The sequence below is a fragment of the Arvicola amphibius genome, chromosome X (genome assembly GCF_903992535.2).
Source record: "Arvicola amphibius chromosome X, mArvAmp1.2, whole genome shotgun sequence".
Lineage (NCBI taxonomy): Eukaryota > Metazoa > Chordata > Mammalia > Rodentia > Cricetidae > Arvicola > Arvicola amphibius.
The window spans coordinates 22,292,758-22,307,030 of NC_052065.1; the positions used below are offsets into that span (position 1 = coordinate 22,292,758).

The window sequence follows — 14,273 nt, forward strand, 5'->3', positions numbered from 1 at the left end:
ATGACGAAAAGGAGCCGGGCTGTGGTGGTGCACGCCTTTAATTCCAGCAGTTGGGAGGCAGAGACAGTTGAATTGCTATGAGTTTGAGGCCAGCCTGGTCTACGAGAGAGTTCCAGGACAGGCAGAGCTACATAGTGAGACCTTGTCTCAAAAACAAAACAAGATAAACGAAGAAGAGGAGATCCCAAGAGAGTCAGTGCCTCACCCAGGGAGAGAAGATCAATGGCATAGGGTGGAATTTCTCTGATTCATATCCTGGACTCTCTGATTCTGAAGCTGGTATTGATTTTACTCACATCTGCTTCCTGGCATGTATGTTGGGTTCATATTCAAGGAGGCTATAGAAGTGTTGAGGAATCAGCAGGTAGATCAAACTTAGACTATAGTGGTCACTACAGGGCAGCGGAAGAGCCTATAGCAATAGCACATATACAACAAGGTCTTGTGGAACTACAGTTGGATGGGGGTCTCTCTGAGGATACGCTCAGGCCCCACACATAACTTCTCAAGTTCACTACAGTTTGGGAATGTTTCTTGGAGTAGGCGATGTCTAAGCAGGCAGGGCTGCACAGGACTGATTTCACATACGGAGAGTCCCTGGGTGTAGAATCAGCATGAGTAGGAAAGCAAGGGGTATGCTTAAAGCCATGGTCCAGTCCGTTGGACTAAAACAGATGTCGGCAGGAAAGAACAACTTCTAGAGGTCAGAACCCTCATTGGGTCAAGAATGCATCACAGATCTCTTCAGGCATGTCCAGCCTTGTGACTTTATGACATGATGCTGTCATCTACAAAGTTCGCACACAAGAACTGTGTAAACTGATGTCTGCAAAACAATGCAAAAAATCTCATAATAGCAGCTGGGGAGATGGCACATTTGCTTAAGTGCATGCTATGTAAGCGTGAGGGCCTCAGGCAGATGCCATATAAAAAGCTGAGCGTGATGGCGTGGTCTGGTAATCACAGTGCTAGGACGACAGAGATCCCTGGAGCTCGTTGGCCAGCCATCCTAACAAATCAGTGAGAGGCCCTGTCTCAAAATAGAGAAGAGCAATCGAAGAAGACATCTGTTATCTGCCTCTGGCTTTCACACACAGACACACACACACGCACACACACACGTCCTTGTGTACCCATATGCACACATATCATCTACAAACACACGCACAACCAATCTTCTGTTTTAAGTAAGTCCATAATTTTGTGTTGGCACCATTTATAGGTATCCTGGGGTGTAGGCGGCCTATGGGCTGTAGGTTATACACACCTGAGTGACCAGGAAGGAAGCAAAGTAGACTGTGGCATAAAATAAAAAAACAGTAGAAATTTTTGGATCCAAGCTCAAGGGCTCAGTTTTGGGCTATGTTGCTTTCCAGTGATTTGACTGGGCAAATCTGTTTGGCTATTGTCAAACTCCAATTTCCCCATCCAGGAAGCAGCTACATTCATGAGTGTGTGCATACCTGGGTACATGTGTGGCTGTAAGAGAGTTAGGTGAGTGGAAGAAATGCCAAGAAGAAGACTAGGCCTCAGCCAGTGTGAAAACTGAATAGCAAGGCGTGAGTAGAATACATGGACTGCAGATCACCCATGTTAGGGCCCAGGCTTTAGGACCAACCCCTCAGTATTGGATGCAAGAGTATAATTAAAGTTAAACAGCCAGTGATGGGGCAAGGGGCAAAGATAGATGTCTGGGTTTCCTATATAGCCATCAGAATTTGCCAGCCCTAAAGGTACCTTAACCGAAGTCCAGAGTTAGACTAGCCATAGCTAAAGACCACAAAGCTTGTCAACACAGCCTGCTTCCTAGCTGTCTGACTTTTGCCATCACCACTTAAATTCTCTGGCCCTTTGTTTCTCTTTTATAAAATGGAAACAATGGTTCTGACTTCTCTGAGTTGGGGGAAGTTGAAGTGAAGCTGTGTTCAACATCAAGTAGCGACTCAACCAGTTGTGCTCCAGTCTCTCTTAAACTGACTCGTAGCTGTACGATTTAGAGTCACGCTGTAAAATGTGGACAGGGGTAGAACTTAAAAACAGGCCGTCGGAAGAGGCCGAATTGTTACCATCAGCAGAAGACAAGGGAGTCACAGCTGTCCCAGAGGCAGTCATGGCTGTATGAGGTCAAACTGGAACTTCATGGCCCTGGGGACCAGGCTGAGGTTGCTAGGTATGCAATAAGAGCAAGAGGAGGTGGCCTGTTGCTAGGGAAGGAGGGGAGGGGGTAGGGGAGCCACTGACACCCTCTGAGCCAGGGACATCCCCATGGCAACAGAAGCCACTGATGTCTGGGGAAGTGGGAGGAGGAGCAATGGCTGGCTCTGTTCCCAGAGGAGGCCTCCCACTCCGGGCCTCAGTGTCCCTATCTGTCCCACTGAGAATTTGGTTTAGGTAATTTTGAAGATTCTTCCTTGTATTGACCTCCTAGGATGACTAAGGCCTTACAATCCTTCCTTGGCTCCCCCATTTCCGTATCTGGGATACTGTCAATCCCCCAGAGTGCCCCCAGCTGTGCCCAGTTCTTCCCTCCCATATGCTTCCTGTTCAGCTCTGCCTGGCTGCCCACCCTGCCCAACTCTCTGTTCCCACTGCTTCCTGTGCCTCCATCCTTGTTACTTACTGCCTGCAACCCGCTCTCTGGCTGGGAGAGGGGACACAATTCCCGTCCTGTCCAGTGTGGGAAGCCTGGCCCTCATTCACCCAGACTGCTTCCTCCATTCTAGGCTTCCTAAGCGTCCAAGGTCTGAGCCCCTCTTGCTAGCTATCCTTTGTGATCGCTGCTGCAATTATTGAGCTACTTCTAAGAGCTGGGCTCTCCACATGATACTTGGCGGGTACATTTATGGTGACGTATTGTGATTCCCCACTTTACATAAGACTGTATTCAGTAAGCTCCTGGGATTTGTCTGCGGTCCTTCTGGTAGCTTGTGGTGGATGTAGGTTTAGAGCTTGCCTCTGGAGCATTCCTTCTACTCCTAGCCTGGGGTGCAGGTGTGACTTCTCATTTTGAGCAGTAGCCCTACCAAGTGATGGCACTTTAATGTAGTCTCTTGTTTCGTCTTCACTATCATCATACAGGCTGTATATTGTTGTTGTTTTGCAAAGGTGCTAAGGCTTCGAAAGCTAAGATAATTTGCCCCACGGTAAAAGTTAAGGTGGGAATCTAGCTCATCCGATCTGTAATCAGCACAGTGTCGTGGGTTTTACCCGATTGCTTTCCTGAAACATGTCTGGCATTCATTCAACAGGCCTGTGTTGGACAGTCTGGGAGGTGGGGGACACAGAAGGAGGTAATTGCGGACCCCTGCCCTTGGGGGGCTCTTAGTCTAGGGTTGCTACAGACAAAGATCAGCTAGCTTTAGAATGTGATAATGAGGTGGATGGCGAGTGTATAAGAACAAAAGTCTGGAGGGGTTGATCTGGCTTCAGTTGACAAGACAGAAGGTAGGACCAAGGGGAGCTGGGTAATTTTCCCAAAGGAGGAAATTTTTCTGGAAGCTCAAGAGATATGAGATAGGGCAAATGGTTCCTCTTCTCCCCTTCCTCTCTGAGTTCCCCTGCCTCCTCTTGGCCCAGCCCCTGGAAGTGGGTGACCCCTAAGCTGGTGAAGTGTCTGGTTGGCACCAAAATAAACTTGCCTTCCCTCTCTTCCCCTCCCCTTGCCTCTGTCCCCTCTGTCCTGGCTTTAATTAGCAGCCCTAGGGATGAGTCACTTGGCAGCTGGGGAGGGAGGCTATGCAGAGCCCAGTTAAGCTTCGACTCTTGCCCTGAGCCTTCCAGGCACCACTGTGTTCGTATGTGTGGGTGTGTATTGCTGCATGTCAGGGAGGCTCTGCGTCATGGTTACTGAGATGAACACAGGGACAACTTTGCATGCTGCTTCAAGGCAATGCATGTCAGGGTGTCTGCACGTGAGCATATCTGGTGGTTGCTGCATTTGTCTCTGTGTGTCACTGTCTGTGTGTGTGAATGTCTGCCTGTAGTGTGTGGCAGTGATAGCAAGTGTCAGGAAATGAGGAGGAGCTTTTGGGCAAACAAACACAAATTTCATAATAATTGCAGTCACTTATCCTGACATAAGTGTTATGTTTTCCCTTATACAAGCCCTGCGCTTGTATCCCCAAATTTCACTTGTCTTAGTTTGGGTACATTTTGTTGCAGGGAACAGAAGCTTACCTGCGCTAGCTCAGAAATAGAGAGGGGAGGGGTATAATGAGGTTACTTCTCACAAAATTAAGAATAGTAAATGAATGATAGCCATGCTTTTCACCAGCCAAAATCAAGACCAGAAGTCAAGGACAAGATTGCTCTTTGGTAGAATACAATTAAGATTTGAAAAAAGAAAAAAAAAGATTGCTCTTTGGATCACTTGTGGATCTCTTGGGCCTGATGCCTGACCCTTCTCATCTCTTTTTTGGTGATTATTCTCTGTGGCTTCCTCTGCTGCTGTGCACCCTAGCATGGTCACAAACCTGGAAGCTATGTGACTTAACGTCCCTATCATCTAACTGTAGAGATGCTTTCCAGCCTCTGGTAATAGAAGACAGCAAGGTGGGTGTCTGTTCTCTTAGAAACGGATGAGGGTAGAGAGGAAAAGTACTTAGAGCTTGGTGTTTCTTCTGTACTCAGCAGAGTTCTTATGTGCACAAAAGTCAGGTCAGGAGCTGGGCATGGTGACACACACTTTCAATCCCAACCCTTGGGTGGCAGAGGCATGTGGATCTCTGAGTTCGAGGCCAGCCTGGTCTACAGAGTGAGTTCAACACCACTGGGGCTACACAGAGAAACCCTGTCTCTAAAAACAAACAAACAAAAACACACAAATAAACACAAACAAAAATCTGAGATCAGAGCCTGGGGATACTCCATGCAGACGCCTATGATGTTAAGATTGCCCATCTGCCCAGTTTTTGGTTCCTACTTATTTCCAGGTGACCTTTGTTCTCTGTTTTCAAGTTCCATGTTCTTGTATCACAACACACTATTTTATCTAAAACCATTTTTCACTTTTTCCTGTGATGTTTGTGTTGATCCCAGGACCTCATGCATGTTAGGCATATGCTCTATTCCTGAGCTATCTTGTTTCTTTATTTTAAGTCAAACACCTTTTAAAGCTGTTTTGTTTTTTGTTTTGAGACAAGAGTCCCACTATGTATCTCTGGCTAGTCTGAAACTCTCTATGTAGACCAGGCTGGTCTTGAACTGAGGTTGAGAGCACTTCTGAGTGCTGGGATTAAAGGTATGTGCCAGCCCAAAGCACCTTTTAAATGCATGATGCAAATTACCATTGCTACCAGTTTGTGGCAATTTTCATAGCCTCAGAACAACTGGCATAATGTTACTGATGGTACAGTTGCTACCAAGCTTGTGGATGCTTTGGGGATTTTTCTGTTTTATTAGTTCAGTGACTAAATTTATGGTTATTTGTAGTATATAATTACAGAGATACATTATCAATATTACCAGCATGACGCTTGAGCTTACTTTTCCATTAGTACAAACCCTGCAGTTTTTACATTAATTACAGAGGGAATTAATGACCCCTTGGACAAGTTTTCACCTATTAGTAAAGAGTTAGGAACCAGCTGTGCCAGTAATGACTGGTCTCTAGATATGAGGGCAGTGACCACAGCTCTGGACTTGGCCCTGACCTAGCATCCTCTGGCTGAAACTAGAGTCTTCCTAACACCTCATCTGGGGCCTTTTGGTTCGATTCCAGCACATAAAGGATGCTGTTTGTTCTTCTAATAAATATGATCATCCTATTATTACTGGTAAGTCTAAGTGACAGAGATTATCCAAGGCTCAAGCAGAGTCCATTTCAACTCCTCTTCTTCCTTTGTTTTCTTGTTCCAAATACTAATTATTGCTTTGGTTCTGAAAATATCTGCTGAATTTCAGGTAGTGTTAGGGAAACTTGACACACATTATCTTTAATTTGTGTGGCCATTCTGACAGGTGGGAGACATAACTAGAGGAGGTAAAGTGACTTGCCCAAATAATTAATCTATCCACTCATGCATTTTTTTTGTACGTCATTGGAGGATAATTTATCTAGTACCTACCGACACCAGTTGACTGATAGGATGGTGCATAATAGAGTGATGGGCTTTGTGCTGGACCCCACTGTCTAGTTAGGAAGCATAGGAGTATCCACAATGATAAGGGAAGTGTGGTGTCCCATGGGAGCATCAGGGAAGTGTGTCTAACCCAGCATGAGGGTCAGGGAAGATACCCAAGCTGACATCCAATCTGAGACTTGGAGGATGAGTAGACCCTATCTGAGAGAGGTTGGAGTGGTGTGAGACGAAATGGACAGCATGCAGGCCAGGCATGTGCGAGGGCTGCTTAGCACCTGCCTGGGTGAGGGACTCAAGCGTCATGTGCAGTGGGAGTCAACTGTTAGGAGAAAGGGTCTGCAAATAGAAAAGTTTACCTGAGGAGGCCGGCGCTGAGGTCCAGGTCCAGTTGTATCCACTGAATTGCAGTGACTTCAGTGCCCTCTAGTGTCCACTGACCCATCTTGCAGCTTCCCGGGTTGTGTTCATTGTCTCCCAGCAACATGTATAACCTTAGGTGGACCTGTGCGAGGTGCTGGGGACACTGGGCTCAGTGGGACACCTATTCTTGCAGATTTCCCAGTTAAGTAGATGGAGCCGTGAGCAGTATTGTGAGGTGAGCAGGGTGGAAGGACACTAGGGAGGTGATCCACCCTGCCTAAGTGGGACCAGGGCACGTTCCCAGAGGACACAGCTTCTAGCTGACTTTAGAACAAGGAAGTGCTATTTAGGTGGGGAGATGGTTGTGGGGGCCCAGAGGAAGAGTACTGGTTAAGACAGGCATGGAGCCGCTGCATGTGCCTGAGAATTAGAAGTAATTCTGTCCAGGGGAGGTGCAGGTGGGGACAATGTGGTCCATATCTGTAACCACAGTACTGAGAAGGTGCAGGCAGCAGGAGCTCGAGTTTAAGGCCAGCCTGGGCTACAAGGCAAAACCCTATCGCCCCCCAAATGGAGGAAGACCCAGATTAGCTGACGGTGGGAGAGAGGGGCGAGGTCACTGAAGGATCCACAAGACGTCCCCACTGCTAGCTCATTTACGAGGTATTTAAAGCATGGGATCATGGCCAAAGCTTCTTTACCCTTTGGAGTCACACAGTCCTCTGAGTAGCTGACAAAAGCTGCAAAAGTAATGTTTCCTGTAGAATCCTTCTCATCCTATTCCAGGGGCTTTAGAGATACTCCATCCATGCCTATCCATGAACTACAGACTTCTGAAATAACCCTAGTATAAGCAAGAAACCCCTATCATGGCCTCCAGGGATTTGCAAGATTGAACCCTTTCTGCATCTCTGGCCTCATACGTGTCTCTCATTGAAGTTTTCACTCAGCCACATTGGCCTCTTGGAAGTTCCTGGAAGTGGCATCTTGGGCCCTTTCTTCTGCACAGAATTCTTTCTGCTTCCTGTCTCCACATGAATAGAATGTCTGTCTCCTCTCAGTTAGACATAAGCGTCCCGAAGACAGGACATACTGTGCTTTTAGAACCCAGCACCATGCCTAGTCCATAGTTAGCTGTCGAATGAAGTGCTCACCAGTGCCCTGTGGCTGGATTAAGCTCCTCACTCTGAATTCATTCAGCCCCTGGTGAGTCATCATATAAATTTATGTAACTTGTGTAGATAGGTCTGAATTACACAAAGGCTCCAGTTCATTAACAGGTGTTTTCTTAGAATTCTTCCTCATCTCTGAAGCAAACAGGCTTCTGGCAAGTCCCCCCCCCCCCCACCACCACCCCATGTCCATTGGGAGAAGGGTCAGAGGCTCTTACTCCAGCAGTGACTCTTTAATCTTCATGTGCATACTCGGGGCTTATGGAATCTTGAGAAGCACCTGGGAGGTAAGCCAGGTGTGGTGGCACGTGCCTATAATTCCGGTACTCAGCCAGCTGAGACAGGAGGATTGGTGTGAGGCTGAGGTCAGTCTGGGCTACATAACGAGTCACAGGCCAGCCAAAGGCTATGTGGCAAGACCACATTTCAAAAATGACAAATGAATAAACACCTTTGTGAGGTAAGCAGAGCATGGCACGGTAGTACATACCTGTAATCCCAGTACTTGGGAGACTGAAGCAGGAGAATTATAAATTTGAGGTAAACCTGGCGCACATAGCAAGACTGTTTCAAACAAACAAAAGCAAACCTATGGAGTAGGAAATTGTCATTTCTATAAAAGCCAAACTGAGTTTCACGGGATGCCCAGGTAAATGGTTACATAGAACTCTACTAGGCTCTACAGTGAAGACTCTTGGAATTCCCAGAGAGTAGAACAGGCTTGCCTGAAGTCACACATTATCAGCCTTACAGACTACAATTTCTTGTCCTCAACCCCTGTCAGGTATAAGGAAGAACTGGGCCAGAGGTGAAGCAGCTGCAGGAGCTGGGAGAGTTGTCCAAGAAAAGTAGACAAAGCAGAGGTTGAGACGAGGGCTTGAGCACCCAGTAATAGGAGATGGGCAGAGAGAGAGGAGGCCTCAGAGGTCCCACAGATGCCAGGTTCGTGGTGGTTCAGAGGGCCTCTCTCTTCCTACCAGCCTTGGCGTTCTTCAGATGAGCCAGTTGTCCTGGTAGGGAGGCAGGAAGGTTGGCCTGTGGCCTGTCAGCTTCTGTTTCTTCTAGATCACTGAGCACACTGGCGCTCCCCAGGAGCCTTCTGCTCAGAACAGCCAGGAGCCTGGGCTCTGGGGCCATGAAAGGCTAGGATGCTGTAACTGTTACCCTTTTTTTAGAACACACCCATCTTTCAGCCCCCCCGCCCCCCATTCTGTTTCTCTGGCGCTCCACATGTAGAAAGTACAGAGTGCTGTGGTGGACAGGCAGGTGCCAGACGCCCAGCTGTGCTCTGTTGTGTTGACTTTGCTGAGATTGTGCTCCTCTCTGGGTTTCTGCTGTTGGACCTGTAGATTCTGGCTGCATAGTCTTGCTGGAGGAGCAACCTCTGGATTATAAATGGCGGGTGTACGGTTGTGCTTTTCTCTTTGGGATTTTTTTTGAGAATTTACTATAGTCATAAAGAATATTCAGGGCCATATCCTCATATCTGAAACTGGGTGATTTGAATTTTACAGTACATGTGCTGCAGCGGAGATGTTTGTGAGAAGCCTCTGCTGAAAGATCTCTGTATGCACAAAGTAGGAATGGACCTGGGGTTCCAGGTTTCAGCTTTTGGAATATCCAAATTAAACCCTAATCTTGGGGTTCTGCCACTGCTGCCAAGCTTTGTGTCTCAGTTTTCTACAGAGGGTATTCAAATAGACCCCATGACACAAACTTCTCAGGATGAGACAAGTTGCCTGTGGGGATAACAGAGATGCACAGAGGGGGCCCAGCCCCAAGTTTGACCGTGAGGACTAAGAGAGCTCTCTAAACTGCTTCCTCTTGTGAGGAATTCCCAGCCCCTGGAGAGCAAGGAAGGAGCAAAGTTTCCAATTGCAGCCTGGCCTGCAGCCCAGCTGGCCTGGCCCCTCCTCTTTGACTCCTCCTTTTAGGGAAGGGCTGAGGAAGAGGAGGTGGGAATAGTGACGGGGTGGCACTGGCAGGGAATAGGGAGGGGGCTGCCCCTGGGACTGGTCCAGACTCATGGAACCCCCCTGGAGGAGCAGCAGGTAGGAACCTGGGCCACTTAGCCTGAACCCCCCCTCCCTTCCTGCTCAGACCTGGTCTGATGATTCAGCCGCCTTCTGGCTTCCTGGTTTCTGGCTCCCTTTTTGTATTCTAGAAGGCCTTTGGTTTAGGAGAGGGAGCCAGCTTGAGTGGGTGAGTCTGTGGGCATCTGAAAGCCAGCTCGGTCAGGACCTTGGAGCACCAAGGAGTAAGTCAGTGGTCCATGAGAGGTGACCTCCGTGACTGCCCCGAAGTTAACTTCCCACACCCAGCAGCCTGTGTACTCCAGCTACTGAATTCTGATGCCAACATTCCAGCAGCCTGAGGGTGCCTGAGGCTGGCACATAGAGGGTACTTGAGAAATGGCCACTCTGCCGATGATGGCTATTGAGAGCTCAGATGAGACTTCTCATATGGGAAGCTAGATTCTCTGTAAAGATGTGGGCACCCTCTGACTTGTACCACATTAGAGAATGGGCAGCTGGGCTGACTTTTACCGGGGCTCTTGAATGGCCAATACTGACCATCTACCTTTAGGGACTTGTGGAGACAGAGGCTGGCTGACTTGAAGGGGCAGACTCCACTTTCAGCTTGTCCTGGCTGTGGCCACTTGATATGACCCCCCAGAAACCACACTGTGTTGGACAAGGCAGGGATAAGGCCCTTAGCCCCCCTACTTACTGTCCCTCCTCTTCCCTCTTGCAATTCTCTGGACTTTAATCACATCTAGCAGGTGCCAGAGGGGCCTGTAGACTGTGCACTGGAGGTGGGGGGTGGGGTGCAGCAGAGGGGTGGAGTGTGGGCCCAGCCTTGGGATGTGTGGGGGACAGTAATGGCCTTGGAAGCAAAAGACTCCTTGGAACCACCTTGTCCTCTACCTTGCCTGCCTGCCCTTTCGCCCCCAGCTCTAAGTCCTATCACCAAGTGGTCCTGTCACCAAGACCACTGAGATCCTGTCAGCCTTCTCTGCCCTCGGCCCCCCCCCCCCCCACTCCTGCTCTGGCACTCTCTGGCTCTCCCTGTCTTCTTTCTGTGTCTTTTGTCTAGCCCTTCCTCTTTCTCCTTTTCTGTCTCTTTCGGTTTCTCTCTGTCTTTTCCTCTGCTCCTTCAGTGCTCCACCCTACCCTAACCTACTCCAGGCCCCTTCTTTGGGGTTCCCCTCCCCTCCCTTCGTGTGAGGGGCTTCCTCTAAGGGGAGCCCTTGCATTCTCCACACATCTTTTCCTCCTCTTTCACCTCTCTCTGCTTTCCTTCCTCCCTTCCCCTGTGCTGTCTGCTGTGAGGAGGGCTCCTTTTCCCTTCCCTGCTGTGGTGTCCTAGCGTCTCTCAGTGACCCAGGTTCCCACGGAGTCACCTGGAACACAGGAGGCCCAAGCCTGGCTCTTGTCTCTACTGCCCCCTGTTGTCATTGTGTTCTGTTTGTGGTTGAGTGCTGTCCTCTCTTTCTTGACTTTGTGGTTTTTTCTTTTTCCTTCCTTCCTTCCTTCCTTCCTTCCTTCCTTCCTTCCTTCCTTCCTTCCTTCCTTCCCCCTTTGTTCCCTCCCCCTTCCTCCTTCCCTCTATTCTTTCCTCCTCCTTCACTCCCCTCTCCTTCCATGTCTCCTTCCCTCTTTTCTCCTTCCCTTTCTTTCCTCCTTCCTCCTCCATTTCCTTTTCTTCCCTCTCTCCCTTCTTCCCTGTCTTCCCGTTTCCCATCATGTCTTCCTTTCTGTCCTCCCTCCCTCCAACCCTCTCACTTTCCTCTCCTCTGAGCCTTCCCTTTCTCCATCCCCCACCTACTCTTATCCCCTGGTCCCCATTGCCCTCCCTGCCCCTCCCCTCCTTCCCTGTCTCTTTCTCTGTCTCTCTTTCCCTGTTTCTCACTGTCTCTCAGGTCCACAGCGTCTCACACTCTCCACCAGTATTGCTGTCCTACTCAGGCCCTTGACTCCATGAAGCTAACCCCCTCAGGCAGGCTGGCAGAGAGCAGGTAAGAGCTAGACCTAACTCTCCCCCAATCCTTCCCCTTCCAAACCAATATGCACCATCATTGCCAGACACTCCCAACCCCTGCCCTGTGTCCCTTAGTCCCCCGAGTGACTGTCGAGTGGTTGTCTGAATGTCTGAGGAGAATATCTTGGGAGAGCAGGTCTGGAGACTAAAGAGGACCTTTGGAATCTATTTGTACTTTATTCTTTTTTAAAAGAGGGGGGGGGATAAAAAAAGGAAGGAAGGAAGGAAGGAAGGAAGAAAGGAAAGAAAGAAAGAAAGGAAGGAAGGAAGGAAGGAAGAAAGAAAGAAAGAAAGAAAGAAAGAAAGAAAGAAAGAAAGAAAGAAAGAAAGAAATTTATGCCTAGAGGCCAGTCTCCATAGCTGGGAGTGGTTGGTCTTGGAATATGTGAAATTTGAAGAATGTTTTGAAGTATGAATAGGAGTTTGCCGTTTGAGTAGACTGTGGAAGGATGTTTAGGCAGAGGGAAGGATCTGCCTACATTTTTGGAAAACAGTACTATTTCCAAGTTAATCTGAAATCCTGTTTTATATCTCTGATTAGAATTCAACAAAAGGAAGTATTAAGAGAAAGGGAGGCCCAGCAATGTGGTGCCTTACACCTTGGTCCTAATACTCAGGAGGCAGAGGCAGGCAGATCTCTGTGAGTTCAAAGCCAGTCTGGTCTACACAATGAGTTCAAGACTAGCTGGAACTACACAGTGAGATCCCACCTCAACAAACAAATGAAAGACCTTACATTGGGGGCTGGAGAGATGGCTCAGTGGTTAAGAGCATTGCCTGCTCTTCCAAAGGTCCTGAGTTCAATTCCCAGCAACCACATGGTGGCTCACAACCATCTGTAATGAGGTCTGGTGCCCTCTTCTGGCCTGCAGACATACACACAGACAGAATATTGTATACATAATAAATAAATAAAAATAAAAAAATAAAAACCCATCGGAGGGTTTAAAAAAAAGAAAGACCTTACATTTAAAAAGAAGTAAGAATGGAATTTATAGATCATATACAATAAATTTCACAACCTATGAGGTATGTCCATAGGGGTTCTGGAAAAACATAGTTTCCAGCACCATTTATTTATTGACTGATTGATTATGATGCTGGGAATTGAACTTAAGACTTCACTCACGAGTGCAAGGCAAACATTGTACCACTGAGCTGTAGTCCCAGCTTTCCCAGTGCTTTAGAGAGCAAGGCAGGTTAAATTCCACTAACTCTTCCACTTAAGACGCTAGAAAAAGAGCAACACAAGGAAAACAGAAGACATTAATTACTGTAGATGAAGCCAAAAATCAATGAAAAATAAAACAAAAGTTTTGATCCTCTGGCAGATACAATTGGGGAAAAGCAAAGAAAATGTAATCAAAGTAAAATTTTTTAAAAATGGTTTATCATAAATTCTGAGGAGATTTTTTAAAAATTATAAGAAAATGCTGTTTGTGTTTGTGTGTGTGTTTATACCAAGAAACACGAAAATGTAATTTAACTGGGTGATTTTTCTAGAAACTGTAAATTACTGAAACTACCTATAAAAGGGCAAAAAAAAAAATCCCACCCGGAATAGAATGGAAAAGTGAGAAATAAAATGAAAAAACGTGGTCAATTTTTTTCTCTTGAAGAATAATACCATATCCAGCTGTTTTTTGTAGGTCCTGGAAGTTCTATTAAATCTGGCAAGGTCAGCTAATAGGAAAAGATAGCCATCTTCCCAGTTCATGACATAAGACTAGGTACCTGGCTGTTCAGTGGCATACCTGCAGTCCCCAATACTCCAGAGGCTGAGGCAAGAATGTTTCCTTAGCCTAGGAGTTGGGAGTGATCAGCCTGGGCAATGTAGAGAGACCCTTTCTCAAAAACAAAGCAGAACAGGACTGGAGATAAAGCTAAATGGAAGAACACAAAACTCTGGGTTTTTAATCCCCTCTCCCACACATACACAATTGTATGTCAGTGAGCAACTGTTTATTATTATTTGCTATCTATCAGAACTAGGAATTAGATGCAGGGATTTGTGCGTGTTAGATTGAACTGTGTTTCCAGCCAATTTTCCCTTTATCTTACTAAGTTACTCGAGGAATCCTAGAAACCACTAATATTGTCCAGGCTGTGCTCAGTCTTGTGTTTCTACTGCCTCTACCTCCTGAGTTCTGGGATTTCAGACTTTTGACCCCAAACCTGATGTAACAAATATTGTAATAGAATATTATTAAATAGGATCCATTAGCGTATTAAAAGTAGATCTTTCTTGCGTTGGTGGCTTAGGTTTTTAATTCCAGCACGTGGAATGGATTATAGAGGCTCAAGGTCAGATTTGACTACATAGCAAGTTTGAATCCAATTTTAAAGAGGGAGGGAGGGAGGGAGGGAGGGAGGGAGGGAGGGAGAGAGAGAGAGAGAGAGAGAGAGAGAGAGAGAGAGAGAGAGAGAGAGAGAGAGAGGAGAGAATATCTTAACAAATAAAGGCTTCCTAGGATTGTAGGGATTGTTCAGTGTTCAACATTAGGAACCCTGGTGGCTGGCTGGATGATCCAGTGGTTAAGAACAGTGACTGCTCCTCCAGAGGACCTGGGTTCGATTGCCCATACCCACATGACAACTCACTAATTTCTGTAACCCACTT

General features: G+C 47.3%; 1 protein-coding gene across 2 annotated transcripts in view; it reads left to right on the forward strand.

The window, feature by feature from the left end:
- Positions 1–14,273, forward strand: part of Iqsec2 (IQ motif and Sec7 domain ArfGEF 2) — a 79,850-nt gene that overhangs the window by 22,709 nt on the left and 42,868 nt on the right. The window contains exons 1-2 of one of the 2 annotated variants that reach the window (XM_038316961.2): positions 9,548–9,663; positions 11,535–11,630. The exons of the other annotated variant lie outside the window; for it this stretch is intronic. Coding sequence (XP_038172889.1) covers positions 9,638–9,663; positions 11,535–11,630 — 122 coding nt within the window. The 5' untranslated portion in view covers positions 9,548–9,637. Of the gene's footprint in view, positions 1–9,547; positions 9,664–11,534; positions 11,631–14,273 lie in introns of those variants that run through there. 2 annotated transcript variants of the gene reach the window in all.